Here is a 27855-nt window from a genome sequence, read left to right on the forward strand (position 1 = left end):
CTACCCACAGCTCCTCTGGGACCTGCCCTCGTGGGTCGCCTTCAGGATTAGGGCATGGAGATGTTTATCAAAGTTCATCTAAATACTTGAATACACTTTTCTGGATTTATTCTAAAACCACAACATTGCTGCCAAAGCAGTAAGCATCTGGTGAGATTTTGCTTATGCATATTGTAGGGAAGGGAAGATTTAACTGTAGCCAAATACTTTTTATTCCATTTTCCTCCTTGTATTTATTTCACAGATTATGTATATTTTGCCATCTTATGCTATCCCTGGAAGTTGCATGTATTAATTTTATTATTTTTATTTTCTGTTCATCTCATTGTCACCCGCACTTTCTATGATAAATGGTAAATACAACAGCCTCCGCTCCTTCAGTTCGGATAGGTCCTACACGCTGAACAGGAGTTCCTATGCCCGAGACAGCATGATGATTGAAGAGCTGCTGGTCCCAGCAAAGGATCAGGTATGTGCTGTGGCTCTGCCACCAGCTAGCTGTGCTTTGTTTTTGCAGGGGGTTGCAGTGTGGAGCCCTCCCTCAGCTGTGCTGCCAGAGACTATGGCTGCTCTCTTAGCTGGTGAAAAGGGGCAAGAACGGAGCTGTGAGCAAGAGATGGTGGGGTTACCACTTTGTGGGTTTGATCCTACAAGGGACAGGTGGTGGGGTCCCAAACCAAAGTAGTCTTTAAAGGACCAATGACATTTCTGAGTGTGGGGTTGGTTATTGGCCGAGGTCAATGGGTGCTCCTGCAGGCCTCATGTATCTTTAGAGTGCTTTGATAAGCTGGGAGCAACGAGTTTTACCTTAGCAACCTTTGGACTGCATGGACTGGGAATTACTTTGGCCTGTTCTGTCCACATGGAGGGGACTCCAACTGCTGTCCTTGTTTTTCCACTCTTGGGAAGAATTTGGCCTTGTAAAGATTAAGCTATTATAGACTCTTCAGTTTATGTATCTTCCAAACACTTGTGCAATGACTAGTACAACAAAAGCAGCATCTTTTGACCTGATTATAGCGTGGGAAAGTCTTTCCAAAAGCTGGGGATAATGGAGTACTGTATGCTTTGTTTGTGAGTTCCTCACATTTTCCTTGGTAGACTTGCTTCAGATTTCCAAATCTAACTGAATTACTCAAGAGTTTCTTGATACACAGAAGTCAAAGATCTGCTAGGAAGCTGAATAAAAATTCACATAAAAATCCTTACTTGGAAAGGACTGTGGAGTGGAACTGTTGTTTATATCCTGGAAGAGCATAAGGTGGATTGGAATGAAACAGAGGTTTTCTGCTGCTGCTTTCACAGACCTTTCCTGCACTGGGGGTTATTGATCTCAGAGGATATTTTCATGGGGAAAAGGGTCCACAGAGCAGGACTTGTACATTTTAAACCTTGATTGTATTAGTCTGTAAATTCTGGTGTGGTATAAGCTTTTTTTTACTACAGCTTTTACACACAGTTCTGGTAGCGTTATGAGAATGGCAGAAATTGGATTCTGCCTTTAGCAACAGAATGTTTATTATTAGATTGTTACTTTTAAGCTAAATGCTGTAAACTTCCAATAACCATAATTTGCAGCAGCCATCTAAGGGGGAGTTTCCAAAGCTTGAATAGCAGTGATTTTGTGGTTTTGTTTGGTTTGAAGTCATAAAACAAAATCTGCAGCTACTGGCACTGGGCACAAGAAATTCTGTGTCAGGGCTGAGAACCTAAAGCTGCTTTGATGCCTCCTAATACTAACACTTCTTTAAGAGTTTTTGATATGATGGAAACTTCAGAGGAGAGGAGGACTCCTTAATGTGAGAATATATTGCATTGTTGTATGATTCTGGCTACTTTTGTGATTCCCATTAAAGTGGATGGCATGGATTTAGCAGCTAGGGTGCAGCTTGTCACATAACAAGACTTAAAACTAGCTCTATGCTTAACAAATCTCAAAGAATGTGGTAGTGGGAAAAAATGTCAGTCCTGTCTTGAGAGGTTAGTAAAGCTGTGATTCTGTGCAAAACAAATGTGAAAGTAACAAACTATCTTCATGAGAAGTGGAGACCAGCTAAAACTCTCTGCCATGGCTTCTGCAAACCTCCATGTCCTGAGAAAAATATATCCATCCTTGGAATTGCTGTGGTTTTCTGCCCAGCCCTAGCTTTTGGCTGAAGCAGGAGAACTGCATTTGGGAGATGGAGAATATCCCTGCCCCTCTTTCTCGTTCCTCTGTATGTTAATGGGCTCCTAGATAATCTGCTGTGGCAGTAGAAAGCAGGGGAAAAAAGCAGTAACTTGTGTTCCACCGATGGAATTCACAGGAACAAAGATCACTGTGGGTTGAAACCAATATTCTAAAAGTCCATCTGGGAACTGAGAGGAGTTAAGGCTATTTTGGGAATCCCACTACTTTGAAACAGAGCGTTCCATTGCCTGTCTGTATCTGCCATTTCCTCTCCTTTTGTACAGCACAGACCTGTCTGGAGTTCATGGCAACAGCAAAGTCAGTTATTGGAAATTAATTTTATCACAGACATTGGTATATAGAAGAGTAAGGAGCATTTGCCAACCTCTTGGTCAGGTTAAGATAGAAGATCCCGTGGCCACCTCTCCCCAGGATCCCTGGTAAACTTGGGAGTCTAGAAATAGTCAAATGAGGATGATTGGAAACCATTCTTTACTGAACCTCACTGCCAGCATAACACATGGAGTGTTAGAGGAGAGTTTCTAATAGTTCCTTAGAAGTCCTAATATTCTCCATTGTTTGCCTTTGGTGGTTTATTGCTGACCCTGTTCACAGGGAATTCTGAATCCAGGCCACACTGTACCTCATAACCTGGCTGGAGCAAAGTTAAAATTTCTGTGTCCTGGTGTGTTACCTTGGATGCAGCAACTCGGACTAAGTCCAAATGACTTCTCCATGGAATAATTTGCATCAACCTCTGAATTTAATCATCCAAAGGGAGGATGACTTGGGCTGTCCATTAAATACCAGCTTGCTGAATCACTTCAGTCTGGATAAATTCATCTGGGAGGAAGCATAAATTCTTCTGTTTGCTGAACTCTGATATTACACAGCCTGGATATTCAGTTACGCAACTAGCAGGATCCTTGCCAGCAGAGCCCTCAGTATTTTTATACACTCATTTGCATCTCAGCCTGCCACACCCTTTAGCAATGCATTTTTAATCTCCCTCAGTCCAGGGAGGGAACACTGGGACCTGACCAAACACAGAATGGATCCTGTGATTTGATGTTACTGACAGTGTACTATCTTCTGGACTGCTTATATTGCAACTTACACAGGAACATTTTTTTTTTTTTTTGCCTGCATGGAAAATCCAGCACCTCAACAGCCTGGAAAAATGAGATCCACAGATGTGTGCTGTGTGTAAGAGGAGTGTGTCCAGCTATCAGCTTTTCCTACTCTGCTTCTGCGCCAAAATCATTGGCTGCGGGCTTTGGGCTTTTGCTAGCTCTAAATATGTCCAAAAGATCTGGTTGAGTGCACTTGGTCAGAGAGGAATGCTCTGAAACAAAACAGTCACCTGGTGTACAGACCATGTCTGAGGACAAGGAACTGGACTGAGGAGCCTCACCTACACGTGTAGGAAAACCTACAGCACATCCGTCAGTGCAGTGGCACCTCTGTCTAGCACAGGTTATTTTGGAGTGGTGGTATCTCCTTGGAATTTATATGGTCCTATGTTTAGTTTTCTGTATCCCAGTGCTAAGGGAGCATAAGCATTTTTCCTCTGTTACAGGAAACCTGACCCCACATTTCTTTGTTGATGTGTGTCCTGGTGCATGCCTGGTGCAGTGACGCTGTTACAGCTTAGCCTGCCTTTCAAGGACAAACACCAAACTGTGTTGTTCCTTTTGGCCTGTCTCTTATGTTCCTTTACTTAGGCCTATTTTTGATGATAAAGTTTACCACTGAGCAAAATAATAGATTTATTTTTGCTTATCTAAATTTTTACAGTGCCTGAAACAACCTGTCTGAATCTCACACTGTTTGGTATCAAAAGTAATAACGTGCTCAGTATGAGCTCTTATAAATCACTTGGAATAGCAGAAATCCACAGTGATGGCTTTCCTGCCTAAACCACAGGCTCTCCAGGAAATGCTGGAGAATCCCTAGTATGTTACTGGAAAGAGTAACAAAACTGTCTTCATTAAACTCAGTTACAATACATTTTTCAAATGGTGCTAATTAAGTCCACTTCGGTGGCTTAATTGTCATTCTTTTGACAGCATTCATTGTCTCTTTTATGTCTGATGGTGTATTTTGCTGTTTAACCATTCAAGTTTGGCCTTCATTGTTGTTGTCTGTGCTTGAACCATCAGGCCTCAAGCACATCTGTTACAGCACAGAGTTTAACAAAAGGTCCTTAAATAGAAGTGTTGAGGTAGGGAAAGGAGGAGGCATCGAGCCAGGAGGTTGGACGGGTGGCAGAGCAAAGCTGCACTCTGCAGGGATTTCTGTCGATGGGCAGTAAATTACAGTGTCAATAGTTTTTGGAAGGCAACCTGGGATCCTCATCTCTAATAAAAGAAATGCCTAAAGAGTGCAGTTTTTTGGAAACCCCAGAGTGATGGGAGTGTTGCACATTCTGGCCAGCAACACAGCAACTATCTGACTGCTTATCTTGTGGAGGCTACTCAAGAGAAGTATTTTTGTGTGTTTATGACTGAATTTGCCAGATCTACTTCTAATGCTGATATTTCTATTCAAAAGAATTAATCTGCACTACTGACATGTGTCAGCGTGGAAGAAAACCCCAGTGGAAGTAATAAGATTTCCCCATGTAGAAGCGTGTGCTTGGCTCTGCTCTAACTTGAACCCACTGAATTTGATTTGAAAACAGCCCATGAGATTTTAGTCCAAACAGGCTGCTCTCTCTAGCTGCATTTGCCTCTTAAGCAGCAACCAACCTACTTACAGGAAACACTGACATCTTTAACACCATCTTGGGTGAAGATTGTGTGTGTGTGTTGCTTCTTGACTTAGTTTTGTTGATGTAACTTACGATGGGGCTTCTTAAATTGTGGAGAAGGTTTCACATCCACCCTGGAAATAGGGGAAAACAATATTTGAAGTTTAGTTGGTTTAATTACCTAAGACAGGAGAAACAAAAGAAAAAGAGCGTTTTGCAGGAATGGCTTTGCTGCCCAGTAAGAGGATTTACAGCGTCAGGGATGTTGTGGGGCACAGGATGCATGAATGTCCATGTGCGTGGGCAGCAGGAGAAGCAAATCACACCTCAGTGCCTGTCCGAGGGGAGTTAATTATAGCCTCACAGGGTTAAAGCTATTTCTGTCCAGATGAGTAGGAACAGTGGCACTCCACAAAACAGTGCCCATGTTGGTTGTGTATAAAGACAAACCAACCCCCTCCTGCCTTCACAGCCTCCATGAAACTCCCAGGGAAGTTTTTCACAGGTTCTGCTTGAATAAGGATCTGTCCAATGGCATCGTCTGAGGGGGGGTGTTACACTGCCTGGCTATATGGTGTATGACTGCACTACAAATGGTAATTTTCTTTTCCAGTCTTTTTAACCTGGCACATAAAAGTAAGTAAAGACTGGGGACAGACATACTTGAAACTGAAGGAAGTGCCAGAAGTGGACAAAAGGAATGTTTGAAGAAACAAGAGTTTGTGTGTGTATTTCATGCTTCTGTTACAGGATTTTCAGCAATTTAACTCTGGAGATATCAGCACTGTTAAATGGAAAGAACCAGGTCTAAATTTAATATAATTATATTAACAAGCTTATATTTAAGACAAGTGTTTCTAATGTTAATTTTAAATTTCAATTTATCTGTTTTGTTTTGAAGCACCTGACGTTTCAAAGGGAGTTTGATTCTGATTCTCTCAGGCACTACAGCTGGGCTGCAGACACCTTGGACAATGTTAACCTTGTTTCGAGTCCCATCCATTCTGGGTAGGTCACTTAACAGTTTTCCTTTATCTTTAGATGTGGAACTGTATTGTTAGCTGCAGAATACAGCCTGCTGTAGTGGCTGATAACATGTCTGTTCCTGCTCCACTTGAAGCCAGTGACAAAATTCACACTGACTTCAAGGAGGGTGCTTAATAACAGGAGTTAGTTTAAATTCTTGCATATCAAACCAAAAACTTGCTTCTGCTCTTAATTTTCTGAATGCCAAAACACTGTAATCTGACAGGCTTCTCTTTAAGAGCCCTGTTTTGCTTTTTCTGTTGCTTATGCTTTGCTTTAAGTGTCATGAGATGATTTTGTTTGCATTGTATTAAATTATTTGGAATATGCAATCAGAGATAGAATGTTATACTTTCTGTTCTTTCATAGAGGAAAAAATGGGGGGCTTTAATTTGATTTCTAATTTTATTTATACCTTCAAGCTCCTGCCTAGTCTCCAATATCTGTAGTTTGATTTTAGTGGTGCTATTTGTTTACTTATGAGTCATCTCTGTAATTTAGGTGCTTCTTGACAGTGCCACACAGACTTGATTTAAATGCAGTAGTAGTGATGTCTGAATGCATATTGTAAAAATTTGCAAATGAATGCGTAAGTAATCTTTGCATATTATTAGATTGTCTAGTGTAAATATTTGTTGCTTAGTTTTCAAGATCAGGCCGTAAAATCTCATATCCGTTTTAATTTACTTCCCCATTTTGTGACTAATTGCCTTCTTATCATAAAAATGAGTGTGACATATACCAAACAAAATATTTCATTTCCAATACAGCAAGCCCCACAAATCTAAAGCTACAGTCCCACAATACACATAAGCACCTGCTGAACAGATCTATATGACAGTGGATTTCTAGGTCCCAAGCTGATAAAACACTGCACGTGTCAGTGCTGGCATTAAAATCTCAAAAATTGCAGTATGTAAAGACTATTGGTTGTCATGGAGTGGTGCATTGGCACAGGACCTCAGAGAGCTGGTAGCCCATCCCCTTGCTTTACTGTAGGATAAAATGTTGTCAAGGAATTCCTGAAATACATTTAATGTCCTAATAATCACTAAAAAGAAGAGATTCCATAGGCTCCCAGCTTCAGGAGTCAACTGTCTTTTGTTACAGTATTTCTTCCCCTGATAGTCAGCTTGACATTTCGTTACTGCAGACTAAGCCTGTTTCATGTCCTATCCATAGTGGTCATGGAGAACAGTGTCTTCCTGGTCTCTTAACAGCTGTTTTCTATGTCAGAAGGCATGTAATCCTGTCTTTTAGACTAAAATGCCCCAGACCCTCCTAGTGGTGCTTTCTGCATTTCAGCACATTCCTGCTGCTCTGGCCCAGCTCTCCCCTCTTCAATGAGAGCTGTTTGTAAGCCAGGATCGCCACCTCTTTGGTCTGACACAGTCCCGTAATGAGAGTTATCCTCTTGGTAGTTTCAGTTTCTGTTGGTGGATGTTTGTGATCTGCTACAATTTCTTGGCTCTCTTCTGAAATCCTGAAGTTTGGTTATTTTTTACTGGAGTTGTGCTTAAGTGTTTGGTGTCTCCCCTCAGTTTGCATTTGTCTCTACAGTATTTCAGTTTGTTGGTTCCAGCCCCTTTTTCCGTTTTTTAGCAAGAGAGCTTTTAATTCTGATCCTGTTTTCCAAAGACTTTTCAGACCTTTTTTTCTGTATTGAAATCATGAAGACATTAGCCTAGTACCTGTGCCAGGACAAGTTCCCTTTCCCTTTTAAGCTTCCCTTTCAGGAAAGCTCTGATGGTATCTCTTTTGAGGTAGCTTCTCAGGTGATCCTGCACTTACCTTATCTGTACTATACCTCCATTGCTTGCTGAGGTACCAAGGCAGTACTTCCACACATCAAAGAAGGAATTAAAATTCATTTGACATTAATTGCTCTTGCCACTTATATTTTTGGTTTGTTTTTATTTTGAGGACTGGTGGTAGGCAAGGTGTAATATCTTGATTAATTACCTTGATCCTTTAGGCGCTTGTAGAATGATGATTAAATAATTTATTCCTGAATATTTCCTGGTAGTCTGGGTTAGACTGATTGGTCTGAAATTTTCTGGTTTCTTTTCATCCTGATAGAAGATAAGCCTGATGTTTTCATCCTGCCAGTCCTCTGGGACAACACTTGCCTGCCCTTAGGTCTTCAGCATGCTCACCAGTGGTTCCAGCCCTCTAAACATATATTCTGTGGACATGGGAGCTTTCACACAAGATCTGCTCCCTTGGTACATGAGCCCTCTCTAATGCAGAGGTGGTCTAAGATTTGCCCAGAGGGGAGCAAACTGCGGGGCTGCGTGGCAGGGAGAGGACAGATAATGCTCCAAACAGGCGTAGCTCTCCAAATGGGCGTAAATCAAAATACTCTCCAAACATGTAGGGCTTTTCTGACCCATTACATTTCTTGTTTGACATAGAAAGTGCATCAGAAATGATGCTCTGAGGAACTCAGTTCATGTGTTAGGAAAAAACCCCCAAACCTTACTTGTTATTTACTTTTCAGTTGTGGCCCCATATATTATAATATGATCCTGTTTGATTTTTCTCAGTTATATTCACCTAGAGGCAATCAACAGATGTTCTGCTCTAATCTTCCAGTACCTCTGATATAGAGGATCATGACCTTTCACATCTCTTCTGCCAGTCTTTTCCTGAAAAGCAAATCCTTTTCTGCTTGTTTGGGGTGTTTCATCCCTGTCTTTGTCCCCAGTTCTCTCTGTGGCTGGGGGCAGGGGCTGTCAGTCCTCATGGTGTGGTGGCCCTGTGGCCAGGCTCTGACTCCGCTGCTCTTTGCCATTTCCACCCTCACAGGGCTCCCCAATGTGCCGTGCCAGGAGCTCCACTGCTGCCTCAGGTCACTCTTTTCCCCATTTGCCCACTGTCAGAAGAGAGCATCAATACTTGTTCTCATTTCTTAACCCAGGCAGAAGGGCAGTTCTGGGAGCAGGATGTGGAGATCCAGCAATGTATCAGTGAAAGGAGAAGAAAGAATAAATTGTTGGCAGTGATTTCAACTCTTCTGGTTTTTCCTTTTTTTAAGCCAAGATAATGTTTTATGTTTCTCTTCTTGAGTTCAGATAAGCTGTTTTGCCAGCATATATTTTGAACAGGGTCCATTGTAAGCAGTACACTGAAATGCATCATGAATCTTGAGGCCTCTGGAAGGGTAGAAACCCTCACCAAAATGACCTTCAGCTGTCAGATGTGAGCTTACTCCTGCAGCTTTCCCAGAGTAAAATGTGGGTGTGCTCTCTTTGTGTTGCCTTTTTTAACTCCTTCGTTTCCTTAGCTGAAAGACAGAAATGAGTGTGCCACACTGCCTTCCAGTACTGAGAAACTCAAAAATACTGGATGCAGTCTTGCAAGGTGGAATAAATCAGCTTTCTTGTTGTTGACTATATTTTAAATTGTATTTACTCTAGTTTACGCCCACCTGCTGTACCACAACTCATTTTTGACAGCAGTGCAATGAGTGGCATGGACTGGTACTCCTTTCAAGCATCCTGCCATACATATGTTTATGCATTATGCTTTGGAAAATAAACTGCTTTAGAAAAGTGCAAGACTGGTTTTCCATGGCACAGAGGAGCATGTTTTGGGAATTCAATGAAGAACTTGTGTTGCAATAAATTCTCTGCTGACTAGGTAAACTGCAAATGCTTTTCTCCATGGGCTTCTGCATTTTCCAGAGGAATTATGGAGTTGTGCTGACTAATTAAATGAACACTCCCTTTCAGATTTTTTTCCTTGTGTAGCATATTTTATATGGTATGTCACAATATGTGAAGCAAAAACCAGATAATTTCTAAAGCTGGCCTTCAAACATGTTGCTTTTGTTATTTTTCTGATTGTTACTTTTTCTTTGCACTTATTATTGATATTTTTCTGTTGCTTGCCTCTAATTATCTTACATTAATTTTCCCATTTGCTTTCTAAATTATTTTGCAGCTATTCCTCTCCACTCCCCCAGTATGATTCAAGGTGATAACTCTGTGCTTTCTGTGAATCCTCATTTTATTTTCTTTTTTTGAACTTTTTTTCCCACAGAGTGTGTGTAGATGTTTGTAGTGCATCCAACCACATCCTCATCCCTTCCATGTATTCAAGTAGAAATGCTCATTAGCTTTTAGCATTGTGTTTTAGAGGTCATACTGTAGTTTCCATTATTAGTGCAACATTAATTTAGGTAAGCATCAGCTACTAATGTTTTTAGATAGAAAGTGCATGAAATGCTGTTTGGAGTTGTTCCTGTTTTAAACGGTAAGTTACTAATCAGAAAGTTAAACAAGGAAATAATTCATTAATGTGCTGCTGACACTGCCTTTCTCTGGGAGCAGTGTGCACAAAGGCTGATCTGCTGCAGGTTTTGTCCGTGCTGGAGGCTGCAGTGTGGTGCAGACACCAAAGCTGGAAGGGGCTGGCTCCTGCTCTGGGGCACAGGCTCATGTCAGGGGTTATTTACCCTTGCTGTGAGCAGTGTGCAGTAGCAATGCTAAGCTCTGGGTTGCCAAGGCTGGACTGACCTTCAAATCTACAGCCTAAACATCCCTGGTAACTCAGGGACTGATTTTTGTAGGTTTTTAGTTTTAACTTCTACTGAGTATTTGTCTTAATTATTAATTTAAAACAGTTGATTTATGTGCCTAGAGATTTTTGACAATTCATTTTTACATACTTTTCATCATTTAAATAGTTTGGGTACATAAGAGAGTGTCTTATTTGAGTGTAAGTTTTGGCATTTTTGCATTAGATGAAAGCCCCCTTTCCATTATTCATTCTGAGGTGGCTTAACAAGCTGGTAACAGTGTACACGATAGGCAGCTCTCCAAAACATTGCTTTGTGCTGAGCCATCAGGTCAAGCCCAGCCTTGCCAAGCTCCCCAGGTGGCTCCTGCATGGAGCACTGACCAGCTGTGCCTCCCTGGAGCTGCTGCAGCTTCAGCCCTGGGGATGCTCCAGCCAGGCATCCCTCCACCCTGCACACTTCCAGTCTGAAATGGCCCCATCTCCTCTACAGACAGAAACCATGCACATTTTTAAAAGGCCAGCAAAGCATCCATAAGTGCTAAGATTATAATCACTTATAGAGTATATAATTTAAAGATTGAGTATATTGGTTTTGACACAGGTTTAATATTTGTAGAAAGTGTTTGGTTAGTCAAGATCCTGTCCTACTGAAACAATTCCTCTTGTGTGGAGCTGGGATACCCTAGTGGCAGCATTTGGATTTGTTGGAGTGTACAGTGCATTTATCTAGGAGAGAAATATGGAATGTGGATACAGTTTTTCTGTATGAAAACCACAGTGAAATATCATGCCTCAGTATTGTAAAGTGTCTGGGGCATGAGAAATTATAAATTTGGGCTAGGGTAATCTCAGAGAGCAGTTTTACCCCCCCATCTTTACTGATGGATTTTAATTTGAAGAAAGGCAATGTAGCAATTTCTTGATCTGGAATTCAGCTGGACAACATTTCTATCCTACTTCCTGTATTTTATGGCTTGTGTCCTTACTCACCTCTTTCCTGCAGACCACTAAATACCAAGTGTTGATTTCCCTCCTGCTTTTGTGCAGATTTTTCCCACCCATGTTGGCCAGACTTCTGAATGCAGCTTATTTGCAGGCCTGGCCAGCGCCTGGCAGCTGCTGCTCTTGGTGTCCAGCTGGTCTCAAAGCAAATGGGGCTGTCTTGCACAAATTCCCAGTCACACTTCAGAGCACTTGGGGGCTTTTTTTCAAGAACCATCACAATCCCCCTGGATTATTGACTTACACCCTTAGTTCAGTTTACTGTCAGGAGCCAGGAAATCAAATGGATTCACATTCACCTGTTAGTCATGTGAAGGTGTAGTTCTTAAAAGCTGGAAGTTTTGGCAACAGCCTTGAAAATAGTGAAGCCACATGATAGATGTGTCAGCTATGTCAATGTCTGCCTGTCATACAGGAGGAGCAAACAAAAGCTGTACTGGCTTCAAGACTGAGCTGGTAACTTGTGTCCCTCTTGATACCAGCCTGTCATTGCATCTTCTACCTGAAGCTATTCTAATTTTAATTGTTAATTTTAATTATTCTCTTGCTAATGGAAAGGATTTTATTCAAAAACATACCACTCATCATTTACAAATATAATTTCTTACCCCTGTGTTATAAAATGGAAAATTATGCATTGGAATGACACAAGCAAGTGCAGTTTTTCTTTAATGTCCCCTTTTCTTGCTAATGAATTTTAATCTTCAAAGAGAAGTAATGGCATGATTCCCTCCAGGGAACCAACAGCCTGAAGGAAGTTATGTTCTTGGTAGTCATCACTTACCTTCCCCATCAGTGGAAGCCCTTAGTAGCCTGGACTGACTGTCACCCATGGTGCTGGCACTTGCTCTGGCAGCCATCAGGAGTATTTGCAAATGAGACAGTGAGGAGGTTTTAAAGACTGAGGTTCCAAAAATAATAAGCATTTTTGATTCTTCTTTTTCTACACTATCTGGTTGCTTTATGCATGTGAGGCTAATTACTCTCATTTGTGGACAGTAGAGCTAACAGCAACAAAGGGATGTTTTAAAATTCTAACAAACCACTACTAATACCCTACTTGTGTACACTTTTAATCCAAATTTCTCAGTAGAACCTGGTCATTTCACCATGATGTTGCTAGAGCTTTAGCAATTCCTGCTTTTGATAACCAATAGTTAACATGTAAGTATAAGTGTTAAAAGGATCTTCATGTTCTTTTTAGTTTAGCTGGGATCGGGATGACTTTTCTAATGTTTTAAAGTCTGTGTCTGTTAATTTTTTGCTGATGTGCTTGTTTTGTGACCATTTTAATTGATGTGCTTTCTTTTTCCTGCAGTTTCCTGGTTAGTTTTATGGTGGATGCACGCGGGGGTTCGATGAGGGGCAGTCGGCACCATGGCATGAGGATAATCATCCCGCCGCGCAAGTGCACGGCGCCCACCCGCATCACCTGCCGCCTGGTGAAGAGGCACAAACTGGCCAGCCCACCACCCATGGTTGAAGGAGAAGGATTGGCAAGTCGGCTTGTAGAAATGGGGCCAGCAGGGGCACAGTTTTTAGGGTGAGTTGTTCTGTGAGTTTAATTGTTTACGCTCATGTCGCACCTTTCATTCCCTCTATCCTGTGGATCTAAGTAGTTAAACATTGACTCTACCTCATCTGAGCATGTAACAAAGGCTACTTAACTTAAAACATTAAAAAATGCCAACCTGCTATTCCTTCTGGAAAGAATCCTTGCATTTTAAGGAGAGTTTTGCCTCTTTGATGACTGCAGGAAGGAGATGAAGGTAAGGAAAGCCATGGGAAGGCCAGGTCCCACCCCCATCTACTCATGCAACCTGCCTTGGAAGTCAGGAGTCACACTCTGAAAACCCTGAGCCAGTTTTGACCCTCTTGCTTGTAGAGTATTTAGAGCAACAGCACTGTCACAAAGAATCGTCCTAAGGACACCCACAGGGACCCTGATATTGAGCTCTGTTCCCAGCATATGCAGGGCTCCCTCTGGAGTTACTGGGAGCTGCCTGTCACCGTCTTGTGGCCCAAAACCACTTGGAGTGACAAGTGACAGTAGGTGGAGCACCTACTGCAGAGTGGTGGTACAAGCAGTACCAGTGCTAGGAACTGACTATTTTTAAAGCTTACAATAGGGGAAACAATCCACTATGATGTGGCCTTTTTTTTTCTCCTAATTATAAATTTTGTTCATTACCGTGAGTGGCACCCTGGTGTAAACTGCTGGTTCTGTCGGGAATGACAGCTTGTTCCTAATTTCCCCTTCTCGTTTCTCTTCCTGCTGCATGGATGTTATTCAGTAAACTGCATCTTCCTAAAAGTTCTCCCCCTCTAAATGAGGGTGAGAGCATGGTTAGCCGAATCCTGCAGCTTGGTCCACAAGGAACAAAATTTATTGGGTAGGATATGTACGGAAAAGATACAGAATGTCTACAGTTTTTCTTTTGTTTCCGATTTTTTTGTTATTCCCATTATTTTTTTTAAGTTTCCTGAAACTTTCAGTTGATTTACGTCACTGAAAGGAAATCATAGTGGCTTGATTTAATATAGCTCTGCTACTACCTTGTGCTTATAGGCATGTAAAATTCACTGCCAGCATTCTGCTTTCATAACTTCTGTGCTTTTGTAATTTTTTAAATTTGAAGTGTTTCTACTGCATTAAATACATTTTAATACACAGTGGCAGTCCTTTAAGTTCAACCCTGTGGTAGAGAAGGTATTACAGGCCTCGAGTGAGACTGTTTTGGGAAGAGCATTTGTAAAATGTGATTGCATAAAGTCTATTATTTATGAAAGATTATTTAGGAAAAAAATGTTATCAAGTGAATTAATTGATTCAGCAAGATTGGAGAAATACTAACCTTTTCAACGTTCAAGAGGCATCTTGTTAAAATAAATTTATGAAGCCAAGTATGCTACCCAAAGGAACTGCAGTGTATAGTCTAAACATGTAAGGATGTTTCCCTATGTTTTTGACTGTTGTTTTCAAACCATATTGTGAAATTTATTGCATTAGGTTTTCAAAATATTGGTGAGTGTTTGGTGTTCCAAACCTGTTCAATACCTTCTCACTGAGTATTCTCGTTAAATGTCATGCACAAAATTGTGTGGTTTCTAAATATTTACAGAGACAGTATCTGAAATATTAGCCTGCAAAGATTGTACTACAGCGTTAGTTTTCAGCTTGTGCTCTTTTTGAACTGGAGTGTAAATATCTTAAGCAATGTATTTGAATTTTTGGTATTTTCTTGCTGTGCACAATGGGAGAGAGCAGCTACGTTCCTGATTTTTTGTTGAAGGGACTTGAGACTAGAAAAATAGACTGGGTGTTCCTAAAAGCATCTAAAATATATATTAATTAAACTCCTTTTATCATTTTCATGGGGAAAAAAAAGACTAACTCTTCTCCCTGGAAATTTAATGTGCAAACTGGGCTTCCAGCTAGTTTGTTTTTCCCCATGATGGCTGTTGTGACTTCATGCTCAAGTGATGGATTGGTTAATGCACCCAACACCTGGCAGGTGTACGGTACCCCAGAAATGCTGCACACTTCTCCCATCGTGCGGCGCTGCTTTTAACCAAGTTGTTACAAAGCAGTCAAACCCTTTACAACCTCTGTAGGAAAATAATGATACTGTCTATTTAAATGTCTTAAAGCTGCATAATCCATAAATGTTCACTTACTGTGTGATTTCAGTCGGTTTGTCTTAGCATACCTTAAAATGCATATCCTGCCTGTGAAGTGTTTGGCAACAGTGTCTGTTATGTTGAGGAATGGCACATGAAGTGAATGGTGGTTTCTGTTGGTTGTTCATACAAACTGTTCAGTGATGCACTTGCAGTCCTCTGTTGAAGGCACTTTGTCTGGTGACATAGGTGTATTATTAACCACCTTCTCATTCCCTTCCCTTCCCCCAAAAATGTTTGACAGTAACTAATATAAATGTGGTCGTGATGTTGTTCAACCCAGAGAAATCCATTCTGAAAGGATCTAACGATTCCCCAGTGATGTTTGCTGTGCAGAGGTTGCAGCTGTGATGCTGGGCATGAGAACCAGAAAGCGGAGCTAAAGAAAAACAGTCTCTCTTATTTCGCAGGAGCTGCATCCACAGAGAGCCAGGGAGAGCTTTGAAAACTCTGGAACTTAGTTTGAAGTTCAAAATCTACATAATTGCATGGTTCCTGTTGCAGTCAGTGGCTGTTGCATGCATTGGGATAGCCAGACTGCTTCTGAACTGACTTTCTCCCTTCAAACTCTCTGAGCCAGATCCAAATTTTGACTGTGCTAATGCCACTTAAAAGTCAGCAGTGCTGCGTGTGCTGGAGGCAGGTTGGATCACCTAAACCCCAGGATAAATGAACAGGGAGAACTCTCCTTACTAGAAGTTGTCACTATTTTTTTCATGGTGGCAGGTATTTCAAAAGATTTGCACAAAAAATGAGGTATATATTAGTATTTTCAATTTATCCATTAGTTATAGTTTCAATGATAAAGGATTGTGCAGCTTTGGCAATTTTAAAAACATTTTTACCGTAACAGTGTTAACTGTTTAAAATGACTGTAGTTTTCTTAAGGACCCATAGGAATTTAAGGGCAGTGAGGAAATATAGGGTTAAAAATAACATGATTGCTTTTTCTCTAGCCCTGTCATAGTGGAAATCCCACATTTTGGATCAATGCGAGGCAAGGAAAGAGAACTGATTGTACTCCGAAGTGAGAACGGGGAAACGTGGAAAGAGCACCAGTATGACAGCAAACATGAAGACTTAACTGAAATACTCAATGGCATGGATGAAGGTAAATATTATCTCAAAGCTTTAGCAAGCTTTGCCTTTGTGAAGGCTTGCTAACACGGGCTGACTAAAGCAAACTAAAGTAAAACAGTGCAGGGGATATCTGACTTCAGGGAATACAACGTGTGTTCCGTATTAAAGTGATGGAAAGAGTGTAAGGAGAAATTGTTCCGCAGTGGCCTGGAGACATCCTGGAATGAGTGGTGAATTTTGGTCTGAAGTCTTGCCAAGTTGAAGCAGAGTTGCACAGTTGCTTTACAGCCTGAATTTGAGAATAACGCCCAGCTGGAGGTACACGTGTCTCTGCTGCTCAGGCAGGGCCACGGGAAGGTCGTTCCAAACCAAGGATGAAGTGTAAATATCAGCTCTGTCAGGCTTTCCCACAGACACAGACCTCGGCCCGTAGAGCATTCTTATTTCAACTGGTGTTGTTAGAGACCGCCTCCCACAAGTACACAACCTGCCTTCCTGATGCCCATCTGGGAAGTCTGGCTCCCTTGTTTTGCTTGAACATTGCTGTTTATGTGAGAGTCCCTCAAGATGAACTGTACAACTCCATCAGAAGATGCTGTCACAGATGGTCCCTGAAGACAAATAGTGGGCAAAGCCAGGCTGTGGGGCTGCAGTGATTCCTTGGCACCACTGCTTTCTTCTCCTAGCAAGCGTTTTTCAATACTTGTGCTGATAAACTCTTGCTTGAGCTCTTTGCATCTGAGTGTGAATGAAACAGTTTGTGGTGTGAACTTTGGCTTTCTATAAGGGTTTATCCACAGGATTTTCTCTGGAGAGCCTCCTACAGAAGGTCATAGTGTGATAGGGCACAAGCTGCAGGAAAGTTCTTTCATTATCTGCGAGAGCCTGTGAAGGAAATGATGTGGCTGTGGATGGCAGCTCTGAGAGGTGTTGGTGGGGGAGCTCTGCCTTTGATTTCAGCCTCTCCTTGTTTGACAAGGGCAGCCTCAGGAAAAGGCATTCCTTGGGAACGTGGAGAGTTGTGCTGTTGTGAGGCTCTCCCTGGGCATCTGAAATTCAGCATTTTTACTGATTTCCTGATCATCTGGGAATGGAGACAGCAGGATAGGCTTGACTTCAAAGTATTTGAACTGCACCTGAGCTTGTACAAACACAGTGCAACAGCAAAGATCTGCTTGTTACATGATGATCTATTGGAGCTATTTATTTCAAAATAAACATAATAGAGCCAACCAAACAGGAGAGCAGAAACACTGCAAGTGTTTGTCAGTGGGTTTGGAAAAATAAAATAAACCTCATCACTGAAGGATACCGAAAAGCAGTGGAATGGGCAAGAGATGGACATGGGCCAGGATAGTATGGCTTGGGGAATTATGATTGCTGCAGGATTGAATGCAGTAGTTGCAACCTTTCAGAAAGAAAAATCTCACCTCTGCCCCTCCTTCTCTGCACACTGGTATGAGATCAGAAGTGATGATTTGGTATTTAGGTGAAGTAGTGGTGCCTTGTCAGGGGTGAGGTAGTCAGCACTGATCAGCAGCTTGCTTATTTGCTTCATGTGCTTTTCAAACTGAGCTCAGTTTGATTTGGGGATAGGAAATCTGGGCACAGAAATACTGTTGTGAACTGCTGCAGCTTGCAACACTTAGGAAAGAGTTTGCATATGGATAAATTGACATCTTACAGAGATGAGCTCAATAAATAAAAACACTTTGAGAAAGGTGGGCATGAAGCCCTCAGTGCCCTCAGGGCCTAAAATAATAAGCTTCACAATGTAGAGCTGCAGGACAACTTTCTGATCTACTGAGCGTTTCAGGTAGCTCTTTCCTCCTGGGGAACTGCTCTTTGAGGTTAGTGGGTATAAGTACAGCCAAGTAATCACAGAAAGTATGATGGACATTACTCTGTTAGAGTGAAAATATTTGACACCTTAAAAGCCAAACCTCAGGAATGGCTTTTACAAATCCAGGCAATCATTTGTGAGAGGAAAAGGAGAAAAAATACTGCAGACACATCCACTGTGTTGATTATTTGTTCAGTTCATTTTAGCTTAATCCTTCTCTAGCTAGGAAAACAAAAAACAAACACAACCCACCCTGCCCTAAAATAGTGCAAGGGTTTTGACAAAATTCCACTCTAGTTAAATGACACCTTTTCAGTGTAAAAGGTCTTCAAGCAATGACAAAAAAATTACAAATTTGTAGAATTGAGTGGGTTGGGATCTTTTTCATCTGAACTTTTACTGGTTTGTTACAAAATACCAATTAAACTTGGCTCCGGGGGAGTATCTTGCATCTCAGAAGCCCTAAGTTTGGAAGAAGTTTTATTCCAGGTGTGAACTCTGGAGGCAGAAGCAAGCTCTAATTTCAGTAAAAAGCAGCCTCATATTAATTTAGAGGAATTTAGTGTGTCTTTGTAAGAAAACTCATCTGCATAATCATCTCTAAGTGCCAGGAGGTGCTGCAGGAGTGGCCTTTTTCTTTTAGAAGCAGCTGGTCCGTTCTCTGCCAGACCTGCTGTGATCACAAGTCCTTTCCTACCCATGTAGTGAAGGAGGGCAATCAGACCTTTATTCCCAGCTCCTTAACACGCCGAGTTTTAACGATGCAGTTTGCTCCTCTGTTTTGTCGTGCCTGTTTTGCTCTCCCCCTTAGCGGGCAGGGATGAGAGCAAGGACATCCTGGCTCCTGGCCCTCCGTGGGGAGTGCCGAAAACCTGCTCTGTACTGGAAGCAGCACCATCTGCTGGGAAACCTCGTCCTAGACCCAAAATAATCCCGAGCAGGAGGCACTGCTGCAGGGCTAATGCAGGATTAAATAACAGCAGAACTTTTGGGTTATTATCATGAGAGAGCAATGAACATGATGTAAAGAGCCCGTTTTTCTTTGGTGCAATCAGGCTTCTGCCTAAATAGGTTTTATTTTAAGGATGGTGCTGTACTTAGGCAAATACAGGGCTGAGGGAATACAGGGAACTTGGCATTTTTAGGAGTAGGAGGAGTGTGGCTCCAAACACAAGGGTAGCAATTCACAGCTCTTGGCCATGTTACATTTATTTATACTTGAATCAAATAAAATATATGTATTTTTTGGATTTATTATTTTTCTAGGAAGAAGCTCTCTGCCTTGTAGTTGGTAAATACATTACATTTTCAGACAGGCTCCTTTTAGATACAACTTGTGTTTGCTTTTAACATTCCTGCACCCTTTAGAGATACCCTTAGACAAACTTTGGGCACAAATGCACACATTGGGGTAGATAATCTTTTAATAGTCATTTGCCAACCAGTTAGTGAGCCAAGAAATGCAAATGTTTGTGGATACAGTACGCTTGCAGCTGCACATTGTGGTTTCAGATGGGAAGCAGGAGTCTTTACATAACTGAATCGACAGATCAAACCAGAGTGTGACCTTGTTTATACTTGAAGTTTAAAATACCACGATAAATTACTCGGCAGTGATTTTGCCACATTTCCAAGAAAAGTTTTTGAACATTTTGCTGTTAAACTGTACATTGTGAATGGCAAGATAAAAGACTGCACAAAAATAGACATAAAGGACACTGGCTTATTTGAGGGTGAAACATCCCTGTGGCACTGGGAGTGTCTGGTTATGTATGTGGAACACTGAGGCTGGGAGGGTGGGTCTGGTTACCAGCATCTTCCTGTCCTCAGCTTCTCCTTGCCCCTTGCCATGTGCTCTCCCTGCCTCCATCCCTCTCCTGTATTTTTATCCATGTGGAAGCTGCCTCCTGCATGCCATGCTTTTAGTGCAGCAATTCCTTAATGAGCACATCTCTCTGTGGGGAAAATGGGGATCCTGTGCTCACCCCACCCTGTGGTGCACGGTGACAAGGTCAGCTCTGCTCCAGCCAGGACTGAGGGAGGGTTGCACAACTCTCTTCAGGCTGGGAAGTACAAGTGAGATTTGCTTTTTCAGCGCTGGCAAAATTCTTTTGAGGCCCCAGCAAGGGAAACCAGATACCAGATCACACAAAGACACCTTGAAGCTCGTGAAACAGCCAGGTGTTCTGTGACTTGTCTAGCTCCATTTCCAGTCAGAAGATTCTCATTCAGTATTACCTTATCTGAAAGTAAAAAAAGAAAGGTATTAGATGTGGATGAACTCAATCCACAACTGCCTGTCACCAGACAGAACTGGTGTGATTGCTTTCCTTGACCTGAGACAGCCTGTGTGAGGTCCCTCTCTGCCCTTGGAGGACATGGCTGGGTTTCTCTTCTCCTGTTCAGGAGCCTTAACATTCATGTGGCAGCATGCACCAAAGGGTGGGGAGGTGTGATGTTCTTCTCCTCCCTCCTTCTCCTCTCTCCATGTCCTCTCTCCTCCATCACTCCCCCCAAAGCATCGCAGTGCACCATACACATGCGTGACAGGAGAAGACGTCTTCTCTGTGCACATTATATTCACAGTACCTTCCTCCTGACTCCCTAAAGCTGAATGGCTGTAAGTGTGCTTGGGCTGTAAGCACAAGCCTAGGAGACAGTGACATTGGGAGATTCTTCCCAGTTCTTCCTCTAACCCTTCTGCTTTGCCTGTCCCTGCTTTGCTATCCCTGTCTGTAAGATGGGGTGCGTAGCACACTTCTCTGTGGCTAAAACCCCCTTCCCTCCAAACCCCAACCATCTAACCAAAAATGCTTCGAGGTTTATCAGTGAAACACTTTGCCCAGGAATGAAGTGTCAGCAACTGAGGAAAATAGTAATGATGATATCTCCCTCTGTAAAATGCACAAGGTGTGTTCGGGAAACGTGAGCTCTCCCAGGACTAGTTTTCCCTGTTTCATTACTTCTGTCATGCTAATGCTGCATTTCTCAGGGTAGTAAGAGAGGTGGTTTGATTGCTCATCATCTTTTTCTGTTAGAGGGCAACTTCATACAGAAGCTTGCATATGTATTATCCAAACATAACCTCCCTGTATATAGTCCAACTCCTCTCCATGCCTGACTGCTGCTCTGCCACTCTAATCTTCACATCTTTTTCCTCCTCTGAAGGAGAGTGCCTGCCAGGCTCAAAGGACTTTGAAATGTTTTTTTATAAACCACTGTTTTTCTGCTTCAGGAGAATTTTAATTATCCTTCATCTCTGTGAGCATTTTACAGTGGTTTTTTTTTTCTCTAGCAACAAACAGGAGATGATTAGGATTTACCAGTCAAGATTATACCTGCCTGGGAGTTTAAGAATCCAGTTTGTCTCCTGCACAAGCCATTGCTTCCAGGGGCTGCAGGCAGAATGCCTAACTCATTAGAGGGCTTCAGATACCAATCTCTGAGTCAAAGTAAATGGAAGCTGACATTATGATAAGAAATTATCCACTTCTGGTAGGTACATATGATCCACAGCACCACTGTGTGATTAATCCAAACTACCTGCTGAATGTTTTAAAATGGAAAACTGACATTTTACCAAATTTACATCCTAATTCTTTTGGAACTGTAATTGAGCTTACACATTTAGAGGAGGAAAATGTCTCAGTCACAAAGTATTTTACAAGTGTCTTTTGTCTTATTATTGTCCAGTATTATTTCTGGTCTTCCTGCTTTCTCTTGCTGGATCTGATAAAAATGTCATCTTTGGAGGAACAAACTTTATTTAGAGGTTCCCTTTTTAAGGAGGAAAATAAGAGCTGAAATTTGTGGAGTGCTGAAATGAAGCCAAATTACAAGAGATTAAAAGGCCAAGTGCAAGAAGTTACAAGGAGAAATGCATGACAGTTACATAATTATCTCCATTTGTGTATAGTGTTTATATCACAGGGATTTCACCAGTGCATTTGGGGTTTCACTAGTGCAAATATATATATTTATATACACACATAGTTGCAAAAGTAGTTATATTTTTGTTGTATCGCAGAGTTTTCCCCAGTGCATATATGGGGAAAACTGTCATGTACTTAACTAATTAATAGTACTCTGTGCACCTTTCTGAGCCCTGGTGACCCTACAAGCTGGGAATGTGGCTGAGAGCACTGATGGTTGATGACCTGATTCTGTTTCAGTAGTGTCTGAAGATGCATTAAGGTTCCCTGGGAACTGAGGGGCACACTGCAGTTGTTTTGGGGCAGATGACCAAATGGCTGGAAGCCTGATGTGGAAGGGAAGCTTGTTATTGCTTCAGCTCACTGGTAGTGGTGGGAGACAAAGCCCTGTCACTTCCACAGTTTCATGGAGAATGTAGTCAGGATTTTTTGGATGCCAGTCTGGGAAATAACTGTCTCAAGTGCCTTAGGTGGCCAAGCTCTCGATTGCACACCTGATGTGAAGGGAGAGAGTTCATGAACCGACGCTGATCTCCTGTGGTTTTCTGTATGTCAGTGCTGTATGAGGGAAGAGGCTGGGAATAATTTGAAGGAGTGCACAGAAGGATCAGTGCACTTGAGTGCTTTTAGGTAGAAATGAGAGAGGGAAGAAGCTTGACAGTCTCCTTCAGCCCTCCTTGGACTTCTATGCTGTGTGACAAACCTGCCATTCTGTGGCAGCTGCTACTGCAGAGACTGTCACACACAAGTACTTAGGTGTCCTAGCAAGTCTTTTTGTCTGTTGCTGTTGGCCCTTATTGTCAAGATTTATGCAAAAATTCACAGAAAAAACAGAGCTTGATAATCGATACTACTGAATGGCTTTTTTTTTATCTCCTGTAGTAAATAAATAATAATAAAACCCCCTAACCTTCTTAGGCATTTTAAGGCTTATTCAAAACCTCACATCACAGATGTGTGTGGGATGAACCTGGGCAGGGGATGCCTGAGCATTTTACCTGTGTTGTGCCCCCAGAGCTGGACAGCGTGGAGGAGCTGGAGAAGAAGCGGATCTGCAGGATCATCACCAAGGACTTCCCCCAGTACTTCGCAGTGGTTTCCCGGATCAAGCAGGAGAGTAACCAGATCGGGCCCGAGGGCGGGGTGCTGAGCAGCACCACGGTGCCACGTGTCCAGGCCTCCTTCCCCGAGGGGGCTCTGACCAAGAGAATCCGCGTGGGGCTCCAGGTAAAGATGTTCTGGTGTTCATACCTGCAGCATCTCTAAAGTGCACCTGTCTCGATGCACAGGACTGGAAGCTACAGAGCTGCAGCTCCTCAGCAGTGGGCTGTGACAAGGGGCTTTTCACACCTCAGGTCTGAGTTGGCACCTGTCTGGCACACTCAGTGTCCCCCAGGCACAGGTGGTGCACAGTCCTCCTGCCTGTGGCAAAAGCCCAGTATTGCTTGGCACCCCAGGAATGGAGAGGGGAAAGCAAAGACCTGGAGCCATCACAGCCCCAACAGCTCTACAAGCACTGTGCTGTCCCTGTCTCCTGTGGCAGAGCAGCAGCCTGTGGACAGGGTCACTGGGCTGCCCTTTGCCACAGGAATGTGTTTGGTAGGGATTACATGCAGCTGTTTGACAGCTGTTACTGGGTCAAAAACCTCCCATGCACATCTGCTGTGTCTTAGGACATTCACCACTGGCGTTCCTAGGGATGAATTCTGGGAAGAGCAAATAGCTTAAACTGTACTTAAATAAACTGCACAGAAAGTGCAGAAATATTCTGTAGGAATAGGAGGCATCTTTGAGTTCAGTTAGTTAACACTTAAAATTACCTTAATAGCATGACAAGTCTGGTGGGTTCATGAAAAAAGAGGTGCTGGTTTGGATTGCAGTGCTTTACATTCACTCTGAAACATTTCTGACAAAGATACTTTATATCTCAAGATGATTAATCGTAAGAAAATTGAATTTCTGCTCTTCAGGTTATCCAGTTTCCTTCCCAGAGCTCTCCACCATGAAGGAAATATGACATCTCCACATGCAGTGTTGTGACTGCTGAGACTGCAGTGTAACAGCTTGTTCTCTGCATATCCGAGCACGCTGCAATTTGAATAATAGCAAGTCATGGGTCAGCCTGATTTGAACAGACTTGAAAGCTTAAAAAATTTAAAAATAAAAAAGGCAAATGGATGCAAACTCCTATTACCACGTGTGTTACTTTTGACTGTAGAATATGGGAAATCTACTTACAAGTCTTCTATAACTTCATGATTCTTTATGATTTGGACCCAAACAAGTATTTATATATGCTATATATATTTATATATGCTATCACAGGTGGCACTGAGTACAGAGGTCAGTCAGAGTGCAGTGTTCCTCAAGAGCACGAATCTGTTTGGCAGAAATGTACGAATCATCCATCACCTCCAGGAGACAGTGTCTAGTTCTCACTGCTCAAGTGCAAAAGAGGCCTCTTTTTGCATTTTGAAATTGTACTTCATGTCACTGATCACTGTAAATTAAGAGCAAAACCAAACATGCTCTAAAAAACTTTCAGTAAATACTGCAGAGAAGCTTCTGAGATTTAGCTCCACAAGTTAGCTGTTAGGAATTCAGAAGTAGGTTTTTGAATAAAAGATAAATATGAATTGCACTAATAATCACCCTTGAGAGTTGTAGGAGAAGGCTTCCTGGGAGAGAAAAAAAAAAAGAAATAAAATTCTACAGAAAATATAAAGAAAATAGAATTATCATTTAGAAAATAATTCTGCATGTCTGTAAACAATTTGTAGCTCTAGTTTAAGTATGTTCCCTGTGTTGACAGGCTCAACCAGTTCCAGAAGAGATTGTCAAAAAGATCCTTGGAAACAAAGCAACATTCAGTCCCATTGTCACTGTGGAGCCAAGAAGAAGAAAATTCCATAAGCCAATAACCATGACAATTCCTGTGCCACCTCCGTCAGGAGAAGGAGTAACCAACGGGTACAAAGGAGACACGACTCCCAGCCTTCGACTCCTATGTAGCATTACAGGTTAGAGCAAATCCTGCTCTTTGCAAAGGTTTCTGTGCTCACTCTCACAACTCCTGCCTTCCAGTGAGGGAACCTTGCTGTGCTGGGCCACGGGTTCAGAGCAGCTCTCCTGAGCAAAGGCAGCTGAGGTTATTTCCAAGGCTCTCACTGATTCCCTGAGCTTTGTATCTGGTCCCATGCCATTGTAAAAGCATTGATTGAACACTATTTTATATTTAGCCAGTATGAAGACTTTCAGTCTTGGCTATTAAACATGGATGTCAGTAAAAGTAGTTTGCAGGAGTAATTCTGTCCTAGCTGATAACCAAGGGGGATTGCTGTTGACTTGTAGGTATGTTCTTTGCTTACATCATTGTTTTTTGTTGTGGGACATGTGATGCCACGTGTAACATGGAGCTCAGCTGTTGGAGAACATTAATGTCTAGGTTCTCTTTTTACGTGTGAGATAGAGATATTCTGTATGCAGTCTGTGTGTGCTCAGTGTTTGAAAGGAAATCTCCCTGGCGTGTGTTGTTTGCACAGGAGGCACTTCACCTGCGCAGTGGGAGGACATCACGGGCACCACTCCGCTGACGTTTTCCAACGACTGCGTCTCCTTCACCACCAATGTTTCAGCCAGGTATGGGAACAGACCCTGCCAAAGGCAGCTCGGGAGTGGCTTCCCTTGATCAACACTGTGCCTGGTTGTGGGGTTGTGTTTTGGCTTTCTGGAAGCCTTTCACAAGGCTGATGAAGCAGAAATGGCCCAGATGCTGCTTTGTCACTGCCTGTCAGCATCCCACACACCCAGGGCTGCACACAAAGCTCTGGTCCAGCCTGTGCTGCTGTGCTGGGGTCTCCTGGCAGGCACACAGCCTGTTCCTCTGAAGGCTGCCATGCCACACAGGGCTTTGGTTTTCCTGTAAATGGCAACAGAAAGGGAAAGCTTAAAATGTTCATCCCTTTAAAAAAATGGGGGGGTTCATAAAAATGTATTTGTTTAAAGATTTAAAGACATTTAAGTTCTGGCTGTGGGTTTTTTAGTTGAAAATTATATTATATTGCTCTCACAAAAATATCATTTGTGATATGAAATTAATCTTCATGGACTTACCTGCCGATTGGAGGCATTTAACAGGATCTGTACAAATCACACATTCTAGTGAGAAAATTCATGGTATAGCAGGTAGAGAGTTTATCATTCCATAAACAGCATTGCAACTATAAAAACCTTCATGAAAAGAGGGTGAATTGCTAAAAAACCAAACAGATCAGGGCTGAAATATTGTGGGAAAGACTGATACACAGTATAAACTATTTATAATTTGTATCACACTTGTCTTCAAGCTCTTAATCATAAGATGAGAAAAATAGCAATATAACACCTGTCTCTGTGAAAGTTCACTGTGGGCATATTTGGTTCAGCCTAAATGGGAGATGCAATTTTGCTTTGTGTTTTATAAAGGTGTTTGTTTTAGCAAATCAAATGTATAGTGAAGCATCAGCACATTACAATATATATTGTTTGTGGTCACAAGAAACTGAACTTGCCCACTTTGGCTTCAAATGAGCCTTCAGATAGACAGTTTTATGAGATGCCAGTGTGGGGTCAGGTAAGTTTGTCAGCATTTCATTGCCAGGTATTCCGATTTTGGATGGTTAAAGCTGTAGGACAGTACACATGCAAATGACCAAGGGTACAGGACACAGTTTCTCTTCAAAGGCTGAAGCAATGTTGGAGCACAATGAAAAGTTGATTTACTGGTTTACTTTTTCCCACTCAGATTTTGGCTCGCAGACTGCCACCAAGTACTAGAGACTGTTGGGCTGGCAACACAGCTTTATAGAGAATTAATATGTGTTCCTTATATGGCAAAGTTTGTGATATTTGCCAAAATGAACGACCCCGTGGAATCCAATTTGCGCTGCTTCTGCATGACTGACGACAAAGTGGACAAAACTTTGGAGCAGCAAGAGAACTTTGAGGAAGTTGCAAGAAGCAAAGACATTGAGGTACATTCCTTGCAGCTGGCTTCCTCCTTGTTGGGTGGGCAGTGTGTTTTCCAAGTAGCAGCAGGGCCTGTGAAGGCCATGACAAGCCCTGTTAAATAAAGGTTCATAGCAAAGCTGTGTCATGAAACTTCTCAAAAAGGACAAAACAGGGCAAGACTGGAGGAGCATGAGGACATGTGTTGATGCCCCAGTGCAGTCTGCAGTGGGGTTTGCACTCGCTGCTGCCAAGTAGCCCTGGTTGGGCTTTGCAGACAGCTGGAATTCCTTCTCATTGGTCCTACAGGTCATGAGTAGGACTGGCTTGTGGTGAAATCATGGTCACCAACTTACTGTTTCTTGAAGAAATCTACCTACTCTTACTCTAGAAAAATCAGTCAGGTGCTCATAATACCGTGCCATAATGCACAGGGATATTCTGATTTGTTGTTGAGTGTAACCTGAACGGGGACTTGTGTTAAACTCAGGAACTATGTTGGGGGAAATCATAATACTTACATGCATGAATCTACTGTTAAAAGAGGTTTTATTGACTTCTATTTCTTGCTTTGATAGGTTCTGGAAGGAAAACCTATTTATGTTGATTGCTATGGAAATCTGGCCCCTTTGACTAAAGGAGGACAGCAGCTTGTTTTTAATTTTTATGCTTTCAAAGAAAATAGACTGCCATTCTCTATCAAGGTAAAAGAAAGACAAACTAAGTGGTCCTGCTGATTTCCTCCCTTCCCACACTCCCTCTGCCTATTTTCAGCCATATAGGACTAACTTGCCCCTGGGATGTAAGTGTAGGTTTTTAATACGTGAATTACACGGAGAGGCTGCTTTGCTTGAGGCCA

At 42.2% G+C, this 27855-nt stretch overlaps 1 protein-coding gene across 1 annotated transcript in view; it reads left to right on the top strand.

The window, feature by feature from the left end:
- The window catches only part of ANK3 (ankyrin 3), a 198239-nt gene that overhangs the window by 129377 nt on the left and 41007 nt on the right, over positions 1-27855 (top strand). Inside the window, exons 25-33 of the mRNA XM_069019101.1 lie at positions 367-469; positions 5824-5930; positions 12793-13017; positions 16112-16266; positions 23026-23237; positions 24823-25030; positions 25553-25649; positions 26794-27022; positions 27575-27700. Of these exons, the coding sequence (XP_068875202.1) occupies positions 367-469; positions 5824-5930; positions 12793-13017; positions 16112-16266; positions 23026-23237; positions 24823-25030; positions 25553-25649; positions 26794-27022; positions 27575-27700 (1462 nt within the window). The remainder of the gene's footprint in view (positions 1-366; positions 470-5823; positions 5931-12792; positions 13018-16111; positions 16267-23025; positions 23238-24822; positions 25031-25552; positions 25650-26793; positions 27023-27574; positions 27701-27855) is intronic.

Source organism: Aphelocoma coerulescens, chromosome 6 (genome assembly GCF_041296385.1).
Source record: "Aphelocoma coerulescens isolate FSJ_1873_10779 chromosome 6, UR_Acoe_1.0, whole genome shotgun sequence".
Lineage (NCBI taxonomy): Eukaryota > Metazoa > Chordata > Aves > Passeriformes > Corvidae > Aphelocoma > Aphelocoma coerulescens.